The sequence below is a fragment of the Meles meles genome, chromosome 19 (genome assembly GCF_922984935.1).
Source record: "Meles meles chromosome 19, mMelMel3.1 paternal haplotype, whole genome shotgun sequence".
Lineage (NCBI taxonomy): Eukaryota > Metazoa > Chordata > Mammalia > Carnivora > Mustelidae > Meles > Meles meles.
In genome coordinates this window covers 52,449,725-52,463,330 of record NC_060084.1, presented here as the reverse complement: position 1 = coordinate 52,463,330, position 13,606 = coordinate 52,449,725, and the positions used below count along the sequence as shown (strand labels likewise).

Here is a 13,606-nt window from a genome sequence, read left to right as displayed (position 1 = left end):
TCTCCATCCAACCTATTGCTCAAACCACATACCCCAGCCATCTAAGCTCTTCTTCCTCACACCCTGTGGCTCAAACCCCAAAGACAAGCTGAGACTGACAGACGGCACTGCAGTCTGAGCCACATGCTATGCCCTCTTGCCTCCTAACCGGCCTTCCTCCTCCCACTTCTGTTCCCACTACAGTCCCATCTTCACTCAGCAGCCTGATTTTTTCAAAACGCAGGGCAGGTCCTGTTGCTCTGATGCTCGAAAGCCCCCATGGCTCGCTGGGGGAGCTAGAATAAAAGCCAAACCCCACACGGCCCTCTACAAGGATCGGGCTCCCCAGTATGTCTTCCAACCTCACCTGTTTTTCTTGGCTCTGGCTACAAACACACAAAACTTCTTCCTGCCTCAGGGCCTTTGCATTTGATGGTCCCTCTGTCCAGGGCTTTCTTCACATGACTGACTCTTCTGTCAAATGTCACTTCCGCAGAGGAGCGATTTTTGAAATCACCCCAGCTAAAGAGGCTGGCTACCCTGTTTTATTTCACTTCGTATAATATATCAAACCCCGAAAGCACTGCTTTATCATTATTACTTATCACTTGTCTACTGTCTGTCTTTTCCCTGAGCAAGGACTTTCTCTGACTTGTTCGGGCTGTAGTCTTTGCTTCTAGAACAGTGCCCGACACAGGGTACTCAATATTTAGTGAATAAAGGATGACACCATGCCCCCACGTGCACCCATTCAGTCCTCCAATGCGTCCGGGGTCCCGTCAACCCAAAGACCCTCCAGAGTGCATTTCCCAGTTCGCCCCGGGGGCCAGGCACCCAGCACAAGCGCCCACTGCACGCCGAGGGGCCCCCCAGACCCCTTCATCTTCCTGCGCGCCCCCGCGCACGCTCCCACGACCACCGGCCCTTGCCCTTGTACCGCGCGCCCCCGAGCCAAAGGGATCCCTCCCGCTTCCATGACCCTCGTAACCCTTTCTAAGGCTTCCATGCCCAGCTCCTCCACCCCACTTCCTTGTCAGCCGAATCCCTGCAATCTCCCTACTCCCCTTACTCACCCGCTTCAAACAGCTTTTCCCGCCACAGCCTACGCCGCCGTGACCCCTGACTCCAGCGCGCGCAGGCTCAGAGATGCCGCGCGCTGGGCTGGGCCACGCCCCTCCGCCCAAGTAGGGCGAGACCACGCCCCATAGGGCTCGGGCCACGCCCCTCCGTTCGACTGGCGCTAGGCCACGCCCCGTCTTTCCAATTTGGGATGGGGCCTCCTCCGGTTTTCCATAAATTCTTGCCAAACCCCGCCCCGCCTGGGGAGGGGTGTGACTGCTCCCAAGCCACGCCCCCTCCTTAAGGAACCTTCGAGGGTCTCTGCAGTCTGCACACGCAAATGCGCGGCCCGTCCCCTGTCCTCCTGGCCCCGCCTTCCCGCCCGCCGAGCGCCGCGCGCCTCCTCTGCCAGCGGGTTTGCTTTCTGTCGGAGGCTAAGTCGGGAGGACTTCCTGGTTGCCGTTCTGCTGGCCACCTGACGTCTGCCCTCCCTGTGGAGGGGAAGTCTGGTCAAGCCTCCTGTCTCACGGCCTGTTTCCTTATCTGCCACCTGGGGCCGCCAGGCACACTGCTTGGAAAGGGACAACTGCTTCTAAGTAGTCACTTCCCCCGTCACCTTCCCCCGCTCCAGAAAACACCCCTTTCAGTACCCAGCCCATCCCTCCAACCTTAGCCAGGACTGTCCGCCCAGCTCACTGCGGGGACCGATCAGGGTCTGGCCTAGGGGAAGGAGGAACTAAGAGACTACCACAGCCTGACCGGACTGAACTCACCAGAGCCTCTCCCTTTCCAGACTCATCATGTCCCTTCCCTTAATTTGGGGGCCAAGCCCCCACGTCTTGGTTTATGTCCCCGCTGGGCCCTAATATCCCGTGTGCGGACTTGCCTGCCTTCTACCTCTAGGTCCCCACACGCCACACGCTGCCCCCATTAAAGCCCCTCCTCTCTTACACTCTAGCTGGCCCCCTCCGTGCCCCCACTGCCAGCCCTGACTGGTAGCCACCTCCGAGGATTTTAGCTTGTTCTCCCATGTGTCCAGTGCCTAAAATTGTGTTTGCCACATAATAAGTGCCCCATATATATTTGTTGGATGAATAACACCTGCAACCCCACAGGGGCCAGCACAGCACAGCGCCTCGCCCGCAAGTGGCTTCAGCAAATATTTTTTTTGCCTAGTGAAAGCCTGGGTCTCTTCAGCCACTGAAAATTCCTTTGTCCTTCAATGGGCTCCAACTCACCTTGTACAGGGAGAGGATACCAAGGCTGTCAGCCTCTCCTGGAACCAACCCCCCCTGCAGAGCCCAGTCACATCATCCTGAACCTTCCATCAGCCTAGCGAGCAGCACAAGGTTCAGGGGGCTGGAGTCAATGAAGACCCTAACAGCCCATCCCCAGTATATATCCTGAACTCACTCTGGCTCAGGGCAGATTTCTATTCATACTTTATTTTTCTGTTTTTGTCTTTTTTTAGTTTTTATTAAATAAATGGAACGGGGGGGGGGGCTGTGGTTTCTCAGCAGGTAGGGGAGAGCCACAGACCCCCCAATCCCTCTGTTCAAGGTGCATTGCGCAGTGAGCTTGAGGTGTAAGCTGGGTGGGGAGGGCAGCTGGTAGTGCTAGGAGAGTCAGAGGTTGGGATCTATGACCAATCCAGCCCTCCCAGGAAGACTCAGTGGGCAGGGAGGGAGCCGCCTGGAGCCTCACTGGGGCTCACATGAGGGCTGAGGGCTGGTGGGGCCAGGGCTTATGCTCTAGGTCATAAGGTGGACCCCCAGGCCTGGCCCCTTCCCACTCCAGGAGGAGGAAGGGGTGACAATGTCCATTCGTTGGAAGGTACAGGGCTGTGGGGCGGGAGGCTGAGCCCCTCACTCATGGACGTCCCAGATCTCAGACAGCAGAGGCGGCAGCTTCTTGTCTTGGAGCCGCAGGGCAAAGACCTGCTCCGAGTGCACAGAACTCAGAGTGCGCAGGCTCACGAGCTTCATCAGCATCCGTGGGAAGCGCAGCTGGTCCTGCAGGGGGACAAGAGGAAGGTGGGCGCTGGCCAGGCTCCTGCCCTGCAAGGCTCTGGTCAGCCCGCCTGGACCACCAAGAGGACCTCCCTCCCTGGGGTGAGCCAGGACAGCAGTGCGGGGACCACCCCCCCCAACCCTATGCCTGCACCGGGCCTGGTTCCTTGGGCCAGGGATGGAGGCCTGAGGACAGACTCTGCGGAGAGGACATCAGCTGGAGCTCAGAGGGCTGCCAGGGGAGCCAGAGCTCAGAAGAGGAAGCAAGACCTTAGCCCCAGGCTGACTCCACATGGGTGTGGACTTCCTGCCCCCCCACACCCCACCCAGGGCCTTGGGAGGGGCTGGGCTATGGGGAGCTCTGGGAGCTGCATACCTGTGGCCTCTTGATGCGCGTGTAGGAGAGCAGTGCCTCCACGTAGGGCTGCTGCAGGGCCTCGACGCGGCTCGGCTCCTGTACGTTGGGCCGATCAGCAGAGAAGATGTTGATGGCGATGAGGAGGGCGTACTCGGCGTCATCCAGGCCCAGCCGCCGCATGGCCCGTGAGAACTCGAAGATGGGGTTGATGAACTCCACCTGCAGGCCTGTGGGGGCAGGAGGCCTGGCCCAATAAGCTCCCCCAGGCCCAAACTGGCCCCATGCCCAGGCCCTAACACTGCTCAGTCAGCAAAGCGAGGCAAACAGCAGTAATTCTAGTGTTCTGGTCACGTCTGTTCACTTGGGTCCCTGCTGCCCAGATGAGCGCCCGGCACCTGGTTAAGTGTGCCCTAACCGTGCCTGAATGAATGAACAAGTAAGAAGAGTGAACATTTACTCAGTATTTCCTACTACCCCATCCTATCTTTCCTGTACCTAGATTTTTAAACCTAAGTCACACCACATTAGCCTACGGTGGCTCCCATGGCTTAGAGTAAAGCCTAAGCTCATTCCATTCATTCAGTCATCAAACTTCATCAAGCACCACTACGTGCCAGGTCCCAGGGTAGAGCTATTTCCAAGACAAAGCCTCCCCTCCTGTGGTACTTGCACGTGGGGGTTGTGGGGACAGACGACAAGCATTTATGTAAGCAAACTGTCACCATCCAGCCTGTCAGAGGGATGGGTGCTGGTGGACCAAGGTTAACGCACAGAAGGGTAATGGGGGCATCAAGAACCAAATCAACATCGTAGACAAGGTGGCCACTGCATGGTGACACTGTAGGAAGGCCTTACTATAGAGGGACCTTTGAGCGACAAACCGGGAAGGAAAGCGACGAGTCATGAGGATGTGAGTGTGTCCCAGGCGATGCCACCTGTCTGCTCTGCCCAGGACTGGGCAGCCTTCTGGGCCTCGAGACTTTCGACGTTGAAACTACAAAGCTCCCACGCAAGCCAGGATGAGCTGGTCACCCATGCTGGCCAAGGGATCAGAAGCTACAGATGCCCCGAAGCAGGAGCACAGCTGGTGGGTGCAAACAAGAGGGAGGAAGCCAGTGTGGCGGCAGGAGGGTGAGCAATGGGAGATGAGCATGGAGAGGCCCCTGCAGGGCCTGTGGACCATAGCAAGGACTCTGGCTTGTCTCCCAGCGAGACAGGAGCCATGCAGGGTACTGAGCAGAGAACAGACATGAGCTGACTTGGTATGAACAGGACCTTTCTGACCACTGTGTGAACAGACATATTCGGGACAACCCAGTGAGGGGACCCGGGAATGTTCCAGGAGACACATTGGACAGTGGCAGAGCATGGAGAGAAGTGGCAGGACCCCAACTTTCTCTCCAGCCCCATCTCCCTGTGCTCCAGATGCCTTGGCCTCCCTGTAGTTCCAGCTCTTCCCTCACCTCAGAGCCCTTGTACATGCTCAGCCCCCTGCCAGAAACATTCTCCCCGCCCAGTGCTCCCCTGTCAAACTCATACTCCGAGACGGCCAGGGCTTAGAGGAAGGGAAGAAGATGGGGTTAGGAACACAGTGTGGGAGTACAGACAAGTGCCCCAGGAAGAAACAATGGGAGAGAGCTGGACTTACAAAGCTGAGACTGAAGAAACACAGCTTTCTTGTATGTGGGGTTCCCTGGTGGGCAATGCTACTCCCCAACTCCCTTTTCCTAAGCGATGTATCTCACCCCTCATGTCTCAGTTCAACTGCACTTCCTCCAGAAGCCCACTGCCTAAGTCATCCCCAGAGAAGTGCTCTCTGCCAAGAGACCAAGACTGCCCTGTACAGTTGGGTAGGTTGCATACTTCACAATGGACTGAGCTCCAGCCCCCCTGCAGTGACACCAGGTTTTGGGAGGAGGGAGTGTCTTCTCTTAATTCCTACTGAAATGCCCTATGTGACAGCAGACCCCTCTGCCTCATTCACATGGCATCCCAGTGCGCAGACATGACACTCAGAACATATACCCTTATCTCAAAGTGAGGTTGGCTCACCAAGCTTTGGAAATAAAGAAATGGAGGCTCAGACAAGAATGAGGTGGCCTGAGATCTCCTACCAGTAGAGGTCCAACAGGGGTCCAGCAGGGGCACCAGCCCTGCACTCTCCCATCCCGCTCTCTGTCGTACCTGCACGGTGAAAGTCATCCTTGCTATAGGTGAAGTCCTTCAGAAAAGTGATGCACTCCGTCTCATGGTTGTAGCGTCTGGCCGTCTCTAGCAGCATGATCTAGGGGCAACAGGGAGAGGAGTAGGCAGGGGAAGGGGCTCCTGGAGTCCCTATGACCCTTTAGTTACTGGTCTCTGCTCTCTTGGCCTGTGGGGGGACCTACTCTTGCCAGAATCATCCTTCGCCCCTCTCTCTCTGTCTGTCCCTTCAGCCACTCCAGCCACTGCAGTCAGCGTGTCAGCCACTCAGGCTCTCTCCCACCAGGTTTAGTGACCATGGCACCCTTCCTCTACTTAGGATACCCTCCCCAGGTGGTTACGAGGCACGAGGACGGGCACGGCCTGTTTTGTTCATTGCCACATACCCATCACTTGGAATGGAGCCTGGTCTATGCTACGAACTCAAACCATATTTGTTACAATTGTTTTAGTTTAAATGTGAACTCTGGGGCGCCTGGGTGGCTCAATGGATTAAGCCTCTGCCTTCAGCTCAGGTCATGATCCCAGGATCATGATCTCAGGATCCTGGGATCGAGCCCCGCATTGGGCTCTCTGCTCAGCAGGGAGCCTGCTTCCCCTTTCTCTCTGGCAGCCTCTCTGCCTACTTGTGATCTCTCTCTGTCAAATAAATAAATAAAATTAAAAAAAAAAAAAAGTCAACTTTCCAGAATAACCTTCCCAGGACCACATTCTAAAGTGCAGAGTTCTAGCCTAATCCTCAATTTTTCTTAGCCTCAGCCCGTTTCCTTTTTCTCCTTGGTTCCTGGGAGGCTCTGATGATCTGTTTAGTATTTTTGCATATTTGTATCCTTCCCACAAGGGTAACAACTAGAGGAATCTGGCTCATCATTGTGCTCCCTTTCTCCCAACAGCCGTCCTGGGGTTCCTTGTGGGCAGGAAGAAAGGGCCTTGTAGAGGATGGGCAGGCCGCCCATTACCTCAATGGTAGATGCCTTCAGGAGAGCGATCTGGTCCTCACGGCCCAGTTGCAGGAAGCCAGGCACCTGTTTGGCGAAATCCACAATCTCCTGGACTGAGATGATGGCTAACTCCGTGAAGTGGGCGAAACGCTGCTGGCGGGCATCGCGGGACTGGGGGTCTGCACCCAGGGGCCAGGGCTGGGGACACAGGGGCCAGGGTCACTATCAGGCCTCCTCCCTTAAGCCCAAGCCCGTGGGGACACCTTGAAGCAAAGATTGCGCCCTAGGGGACCCTCTTCTCCAAGGCCCTGCCCTCTGGAGCCTTGATCCCTCCCCATGCGCTGGGCCTCAGCCCTGCTGGCTTTACCCCACCGGGCTCATCACCCCTCAAGGCTGCAGGGGGTGGGGCGGGCAGTACCGTGACTTTGGGCTGGTCAGAGAAGGAGCGTTTGTTACACTGCAGTTGAGCAGCCACCAGCTGCTGGATCATGAGTTCCTGAGCAGCAGTCAACTGAACACCCTCGCCTTCCCCGGAGCCCTGGCCACCTCCGTCAGACCCTCCAGGGGAGGCCCCAGGCCCAGAGGTTGAGCTGCTGCCACCCGCCGGCCCTACAGGGGACTGCTGCTGCTGCTGCTGCTGCTGCTGCTGCTTCCGAATCTTCTTCTTCCGGATCTGTTCTTCTGAGAGGACGCCTATTCAGGAGACACAGGCCTCAGTGGAGGCCCCCAGGGCTGGGCAGGGGCCAGAAGGGCCAGAGGGCCCGCTCCCCTGCCCCGACACTCACACTGCTCCCTCATCCCAGCCTCCTTGCATTTGCGCAGCCGGCACTGCTGGCACTTGCGTCGCATGAAGGCATCCATCTGGCAAGTCCCGCCGCCCCGGCAGGCGTAGCGCCGGGCCCCGCCTCGGACCACACTACGTCGGAAGAAGCCCTTGCAGCCTTCGCAGCTGAGCACGTTGTAGTGGAAGCCGGAGGCTTTGTCCCCACACACGCGGCACAGCTCATGGCCCAGCATCTTCGGAGCCGGGCCCTTCTTTCGCTTGCGCTCTGGTTCTTCTGCAGGGTCTGGAACGACTGGGGTGAGGTGGATAGAACCCATGAGAGACAGAGCCACAAGGAAACAGCAGCCAGAATCATCCCCACAAGAGAGAAGAAACAAAGAGCCAGAGCACAGAGAGTGATCCAGGGAGACGGCAATTCAGAAGAAAAAGAGTGTGTGTCAGTGAACCCCAAAGTACAAACGACAATAAGAGGTATCAAGTAGGAAAAAACCACACTCACAAGACAAAAAAAAGTGGCAAATAGGTATGGAAGAAAAAAATCAGTTAGAAATTGGGAGCCTCCCATCCTCATTTCTGATCTTTCTCCCTTCTAAGATCCCTTCCCGAATCCCCCATCAACTCCCAACCCCTGCCCCGGAGCCCCATCTCACCCACGCTGCAGGCTGAGCGGGCCCAATCACTGCCTGGAACATCAGGATCTGGACCCGCAGGCCACAGTTCAGGACCCTCCTCCTTTATAGCTGGTGAAGAAGAGGGGGCGCTGGGTTGAGGTGGGCCATTTCCTGGGAGAGGGAAGCACGGTGAGTTTCTCCTGACTAGTGTGCAATGGGAGTGGGGGACTGGGCTTGGAAAGAGGTCACTCACCAGGCAAGGGAGTGTCCAGGGAACTGGTGGTGGGAGTGGACATGGTGGAGTCACGGAGCAACCTGCAGATAACAGGAGGACTGAGAGCCTTGTGGGGCCAGGGAGGGTCAGGTGAGGACAGTCACCCCCATCTTGATGGGGCACTTCTTTATTCCCATCCTTCCAGACTCCTCCCTTACTGCATGCAGACCCCACCCCTAATCCCTGCCAGCCTATAAAGCCTCTCCGGTTCTGACAGAGCCCACCCCCTACTGGTCCAGGTCTCTGCCGGTTCTCAAGACGGGCTCTTACTAGACTCCGCCCCTCCCCTAGGCCCCACCCATCCCAGATCCCGCCCACTCCCTCTTTCCAGGTACGGCCTCAATCGTGCTCCACCCTCACTTCCTCCACCCCACCAAGTTTTATCTTACCTACTCTTACTCCCCACCTCTGCGGAAGAAGCACCCCCAACTTCACTCTGACCCCACTTGCTCCCCATGCTCCGCCCCCATCTTTTCCTCCTAGGTCCCGTCCACCCCTTCCAGGTCCCACCCTCACTCTACCCATAATGCTCCGCCCACCCCCCCTTTGCCCCGCCCCGCCGGTACCCCTCCTTCCAGGTCCCGCCCCATCTCCCATTATGCCCCGCCTCCACCTCCTCCCATCACGCTCCGCCCCCACACCTCGCTCCAGATCCCGCCCCTCTCCGAACACCAGTGGGGGGCGGGGCTCATGGCTGCGCGCGGGGGTCTTGCGGGCGGCCTCTCGCCGGGTCTCCTACTCCCGTTGCCCAGGAAACAGCCGGAGACAGCGCGAGCTACAGAAGGGAGGGGGGGAAGAAGAGAAAGGGGGCTGAGCGGAGCGGCGCAGGGAACGCCGGGAAGCCCCGGGCCCGGGGAACCTCCCGCGTCTCCCCCACACTCTAGTGCACCTGCCTCTGTCCCCTTGCTCTACTTCTCCTCCTCCTTCTCTGTATCCTTTGGCACGCCGCCGCTTCTCGGATCCCCTCAAAAGTAACTTCGCCACTTCTTCCGGCAACCCCGCCGTGCGTCACTTTAGGAAAGGGGCGGATAGCCAGGAGTGACGGACTTCCGGCCCGCTTAAGACTAGCCAAATCTGCTGCCCCGCACGGAAGTTGTGTGCTCACCGGAAGTTTACCGTCAAGGGTAGCTCCACTGAGGCCTGGCAGAAGAGTTCCGGACCGGTTCTATCAGGCGCCGGGCCGCCGGGGGGCGTGGCCAGTCCCAAACCTTCGGTGCAGAAGCTGGGCGACTTTAACTCATCCCTGTGCTTCTCTGTGCTCCGAGCCAAGGGTATACTCACCGTAAATCTCCCGACCTTTAGCTCCTTTTTGCACACGTTTGATTTGAGGCATGTTTGTCTTTTTTTGGTTGTTAACAAGTTTCTTGATTTTAGAGGCGCTCTGGTTATTGGTTTTAAATAAACTGAATTACAAACCTAGACCCAGGAAAAATGTATTTTAAAAATAACTTGTTGATAAAAAGTACTAAAAAAAAAGCATAGCCTTCTCATGCCAAAATGATAAAAATAATAGCTTTTAAAGAAAATTCACAGTACTTGATTAGGTAGAAGGAAACTGTCCTGAAGTCTTTCCTTGATGATGATCAGATCTATATGGAACATATATCCATTCCTTTAAGAAGTTGGAATTTTTTTTTTAAGATTTGATTTATTTATTGGACAGAGAGAGAGTGCGCGCAAGAGAACACAAGCAGGGAGAGCAGGAGAGAGAGAAGCAAGCTCCCCGCTAAGCAAGGACCCTGATGTGGGACTCGATCATAGGACTCCGGGATCAAGACCTGAGCGGAAGGCAGACTCTCAACGGACTGAGCCACCCAGGCACCCCTACTCAGTATTTGTTTTTACATCTTTTAGACTATAGCCATTCTAGTGGGTGATATTTCACTGTTGTGACATTTCATTGTTGTTTTAATTTGTACTTCTTTGGTGGCTAATTCTATTTCTTTTCCTCACCGATACTTTGCAATGTGTAATTCTGCCTTTACTATTCTTCTTTTAAAGATTTATTTACTTATTATATTATGTTATATATTATATATATTATTATTATTATTATTTATTTGAGAGGGGGGGGGCAGAGGGAGAGAGAAACTCAAGCCCACGGCCACTAAGCTTAGAGCCTAGCGCAAGGGTGGATCCCATGACCCTGACATCAGACCTAAGCTGAAACCAAGACTGGGATGCTTCACCCACTGAGCCACCCTAGCGTCCCTGCCTTTACTATTCTGAAGTGAAACCCGAAGATAATATAGCTGAACTATGTCCCCATATAAAATACCATTTGCTTCACCAATTGCAACACAAAAGATGTATAAAGAGAAGCTAATGTGTAATAAAGTGATAACCACCTCAACATAAATACACAAGAGACACACAGCCAGATCTTATTTCAAAAGATAGAATTATTGTACATTTGAAAGCGAGAGAGCAGTCTGACACAGGAGGGCTCAGGCAGCACTGTCGCGTGCAACACAATTTTTCCAAAATTGTGGTCAAATATTAAAAGAAAGCAGGGTCAGATTGTGGTCAAATATTTAAAAAAGGCCAGGTTGAAAGCAGCTGAGTGAGATGGGGATGGGGGGAGGGTGCGAGACAAGATCGTACCTGAAGGCTGTCGGATCAGGAGGCCTTGCAGGTCAGATGTGTCCAACATTGGCTCAGCGCTCAGAAAACCGTTCCCTTACCCTGGATGACCCCAGCGGACTACATTTCCCAGCATATTCTCGCAGACGGTGCAACCACGTGACTGGATTCTGGCCAATGGAACACGAGCAAAAGTAATAGGCAATTTGAATGAAAGCCCGAGTCTGGCCTGAGGCCAGGGTGTCTGAAACTTCCAACACCGAGGTTCAAATCCCCCACCCCCACCCCCGCCCAGCACACCAGGGCTATTCCCTCCCCTGTCCCCACTCCTCAGTTTCCACCCTCTGTGAAGTGTGGACCATAATACCTCTCTTACAGGATTGCTGAGAGATTACGTAAAATGGTGACTTGAAAAATCCTGTAATCTGTTACCCAGTCGAATCTGAATTCTCTGGTGGGATTATGTTAAACAGTGTGGAGTCCCAAAAAGGCTATCTTGGGTGGGGGGCCTCCTAAGAGGAAGCGTTTATTCTTCTTCTTTTGCAATGAAGGGGAGGCTAGAAAGACCCTGATGTTTCAGGACTTCAGCCCAAGAAACTGGGAAGGTGCAGTTTAAAAATTAAAAGTAAAAAAAAAATTTTTTTTACTACTTCCTTGGGCCAGGTGCTTAACAAATGCTTGCCAGCAGGCGCCTAACTAACTCTGTCCGAAGAGCATGTGACTCTTGGTCTCTGGGTTGGGAGTTCGAGCCCCACTTTGGGTGTAGAGATGACTTAAAAATAAAAATATTAAAAAACACAAAATGCCAGGGTGCCTGGGTGCCTCCGTTGGTTAAGTGTCCGACTCTTGCTTTCAGCTCAGGTCACAGTCTCAGAGTGTGGGATCGAGCCCTGCTTGATCTGGGGCTCTGAGTTCTGCTTCTCTCTCTTTCCTTGTGCTCCTCCCCCTCTTTACCCAAGCTCTCTCTCTGTCTAAAATGAATAAATAAACCTTTTTTTAAAAATGCCTGTTGGGGGCTGCCTGGGTGGCTCAGTCCTTAAGCATCTGCCCAGGGTCCTGGGATCTAGCCCCGCATCCGACTCCTTGCTCCATAGGAAGCAGGCTTCTCCCTCTCCTACTCCCCCTTCTTTTTTTTTTTTTTTTAAAGATTTATTTATTTATTTAATTGACATACAGAGATCACAAGTAGGCAGAGAGGCAGGTAGAGAGAGAGGAAGGGAAGCAGGCTCCCTGCCGAGCAGAGGAGCCGAGCAGAGAACCCGATGTGGGGCTCCATCCCAGGACCCTGGCATCAAGACCTGAGCCGAAGGCAGAGGCTTTAACCCACTGAGCCACCCAGGTGCCCCTCCTACTCCCTCTTCTTGTGCTCCCTCTCTCACTGTGCTCTCTCTGTCAAATAAATAAAATCTTAAAAAATAATGCTTGTTGGATTATAGTAAATTATGTCAAATTAAGAGACTGGTTTTTCAAGGGGAGCCTAAGTGGCTCAGTCCGTTAAGCTTTTGGCTCAGGTCATGATCTTAGGGATTGTGAGAGTTGTCTCTCTCCCTCTGCTCTTCCCCCATGCCTACTCTCTTGGGCTCTCTCTCGATTAAATAAATAAATAAATTTTAAATTGGGCTCTCTGCTCTTCCCCATTCCACAGACAGCCGCATCTTCAGGTGCAGTGCCAGCCGCGTGCCCGAGACATGATGGTGAAGGTCGGGAGTGAATGGATTTGGCCATATTGGGCTCCTGGTCACCCGGCCTGCTTTTAACTCTGGCAAAGTGGATATTGTCGCCATCGATGACCCTTTCATTGATCTCAACTACATGGTCTACATGTTCCAGTGTGATTCTACCCACAGCAAATTCCACGGCACAGTCAAGGCTGAGAACGGGAAGCTTGTCATCAATGGGAAGTCCATCTCCATCTTCCAGGAGCAAGATCCCACCAGCATCAAATGGGGCGATGCTGGTGCTGAGTATGTTGTGGAATCCACTGGGGTCTTCACCATGGAGAAGGCTGGGGCTCACTTGAAGGGCGGGGCCAAGAGGGTCATCATCTCCGCTCCTTCTGCTGATGCCCCCATGTTCGTGATGGGTGTGAACCATGAGAGGTGTGACAACTCCCTCAAGACTGTCAGCAATGCCTCCTGTACCACCAACTGCTTGGCTCCTCTGGCCAAGATCATCCATGACAACTTCGGCATCATGGAGGGACTCATGACCACCGTCCATGCCATCACTGCCACCCAGAAGACTGTGGACAGCCCGTCTGGGAAGCTGTGGTGTGACAGCCGAGGGGCTGCCCAGGACATCATCCCTGCTTCCACTGGTGCGGCCAGGGCTGTAGACAAGGTCATCCCTGAGCTGAATGGGAAGCTCACTGGCATGGCCTTCCGTGTCCCCACCCCCAACATGTCTGTCATGGATCTGACCTGCCGCCTGGAGAAAGCTGTCAAATATGATGACATCAAGAAGGTGGTGAAGCAGGCATCAGAGGGCCCCCTCAAGGGCATCCTGGGATACCCTGAGGACCAGGTTGTCTCCTGTGACTTTAACAGTGACATCCACTCTTCTACCTTTGATGCCAGGGCTGGCATTGCTCTCAATGACCACTTTGTCAAGCTCATTTCCTGGTATGACAATGAATTTGGCTACAGCAACTGGGTGGTGGACCTTATGGTCCACATGGCTTCCAAGGAGTAAGAGCCCCCTGGACCATGAGCCCCAGCCAGAGCAAGAGGGAGAGAGGCCCTCAGCTGCTGGGGAATTCCTGTCCCAACTTATCCCCCAAAACACTGAAAATCTCCCAACCTCCACT

General features: G+C 54.6%; 2 protein-coding genes and 1 pseudogene across 4 annotated transcripts in view; 1 reads left to right on the top strand and 2 right to left on the bottom strand.

Moving 5' to 3' along the window:
- POLD1 (DNA polymerase delta 1, catalytic subunit) overlaps window positions 1-1,156 on the bottom strand; it is a 22,196-nt gene extending 21,040 nt beyond the window's left edge. The window contains exon 1 of the mRNA XM_045988203.1: window positions 1,053-1,156. The gene's annotated coding sequence lies outside the window, so the exon portion shown is untranslated. The remainder of the gene's footprint in view (window positions 1-1,052) is intronic.
- LOC123931360 overlaps window positions 1-13,606 on the top strand; it is a 16,875-nt pseudogene extending 3,269 nt beyond the window's left edge.
- NR1H2 (nuclear receptor subfamily 1 group H member 2) lies at window positions 2,493-9,281 on the bottom strand. Of its 3 annotated transcripts, none has more exons than XM_045988281.1 (10): window positions 9,107-9,281; window positions 8,859-8,992; window positions 8,197-8,258; window positions 7,983-8,114; window positions 7,334-7,624; window positions 6,967-7,241; window positions 6,567-6,632; window positions 5,590-5,689; window positions 3,424-3,632; window positions 2,493-3,050 (listed from the first exon to the last, which is right to left on the bottom strand). In XM_045988281.1, exons 3-10 carry the CDS (start codon window positions 8,237-8,239, stop codon window positions 2,904-2,906), a joined length of 1,263 nt encoding a protein of 420 aa, XP_045844237.1. In that variant the 5' UTR covers window positions 8,240-8,258; window positions 8,859-8,992; window positions 9,107-9,281; the 3' UTR covers window positions 2,493-2,903. The 3 variants fall into 3 exon arrangements, with proteins under 3 accessions (XP_045844237.1, XP_045844236.1, XP_045844235.1); XM_045988280.1 differs by having other exon boundaries at window positions 6,567-6,746; window positions 7,983-8,072; window positions 9,107-9,278; XM_045988279.1 differs by having other exon boundaries at window positions 6,567-6,746; window positions 9,107-9,275.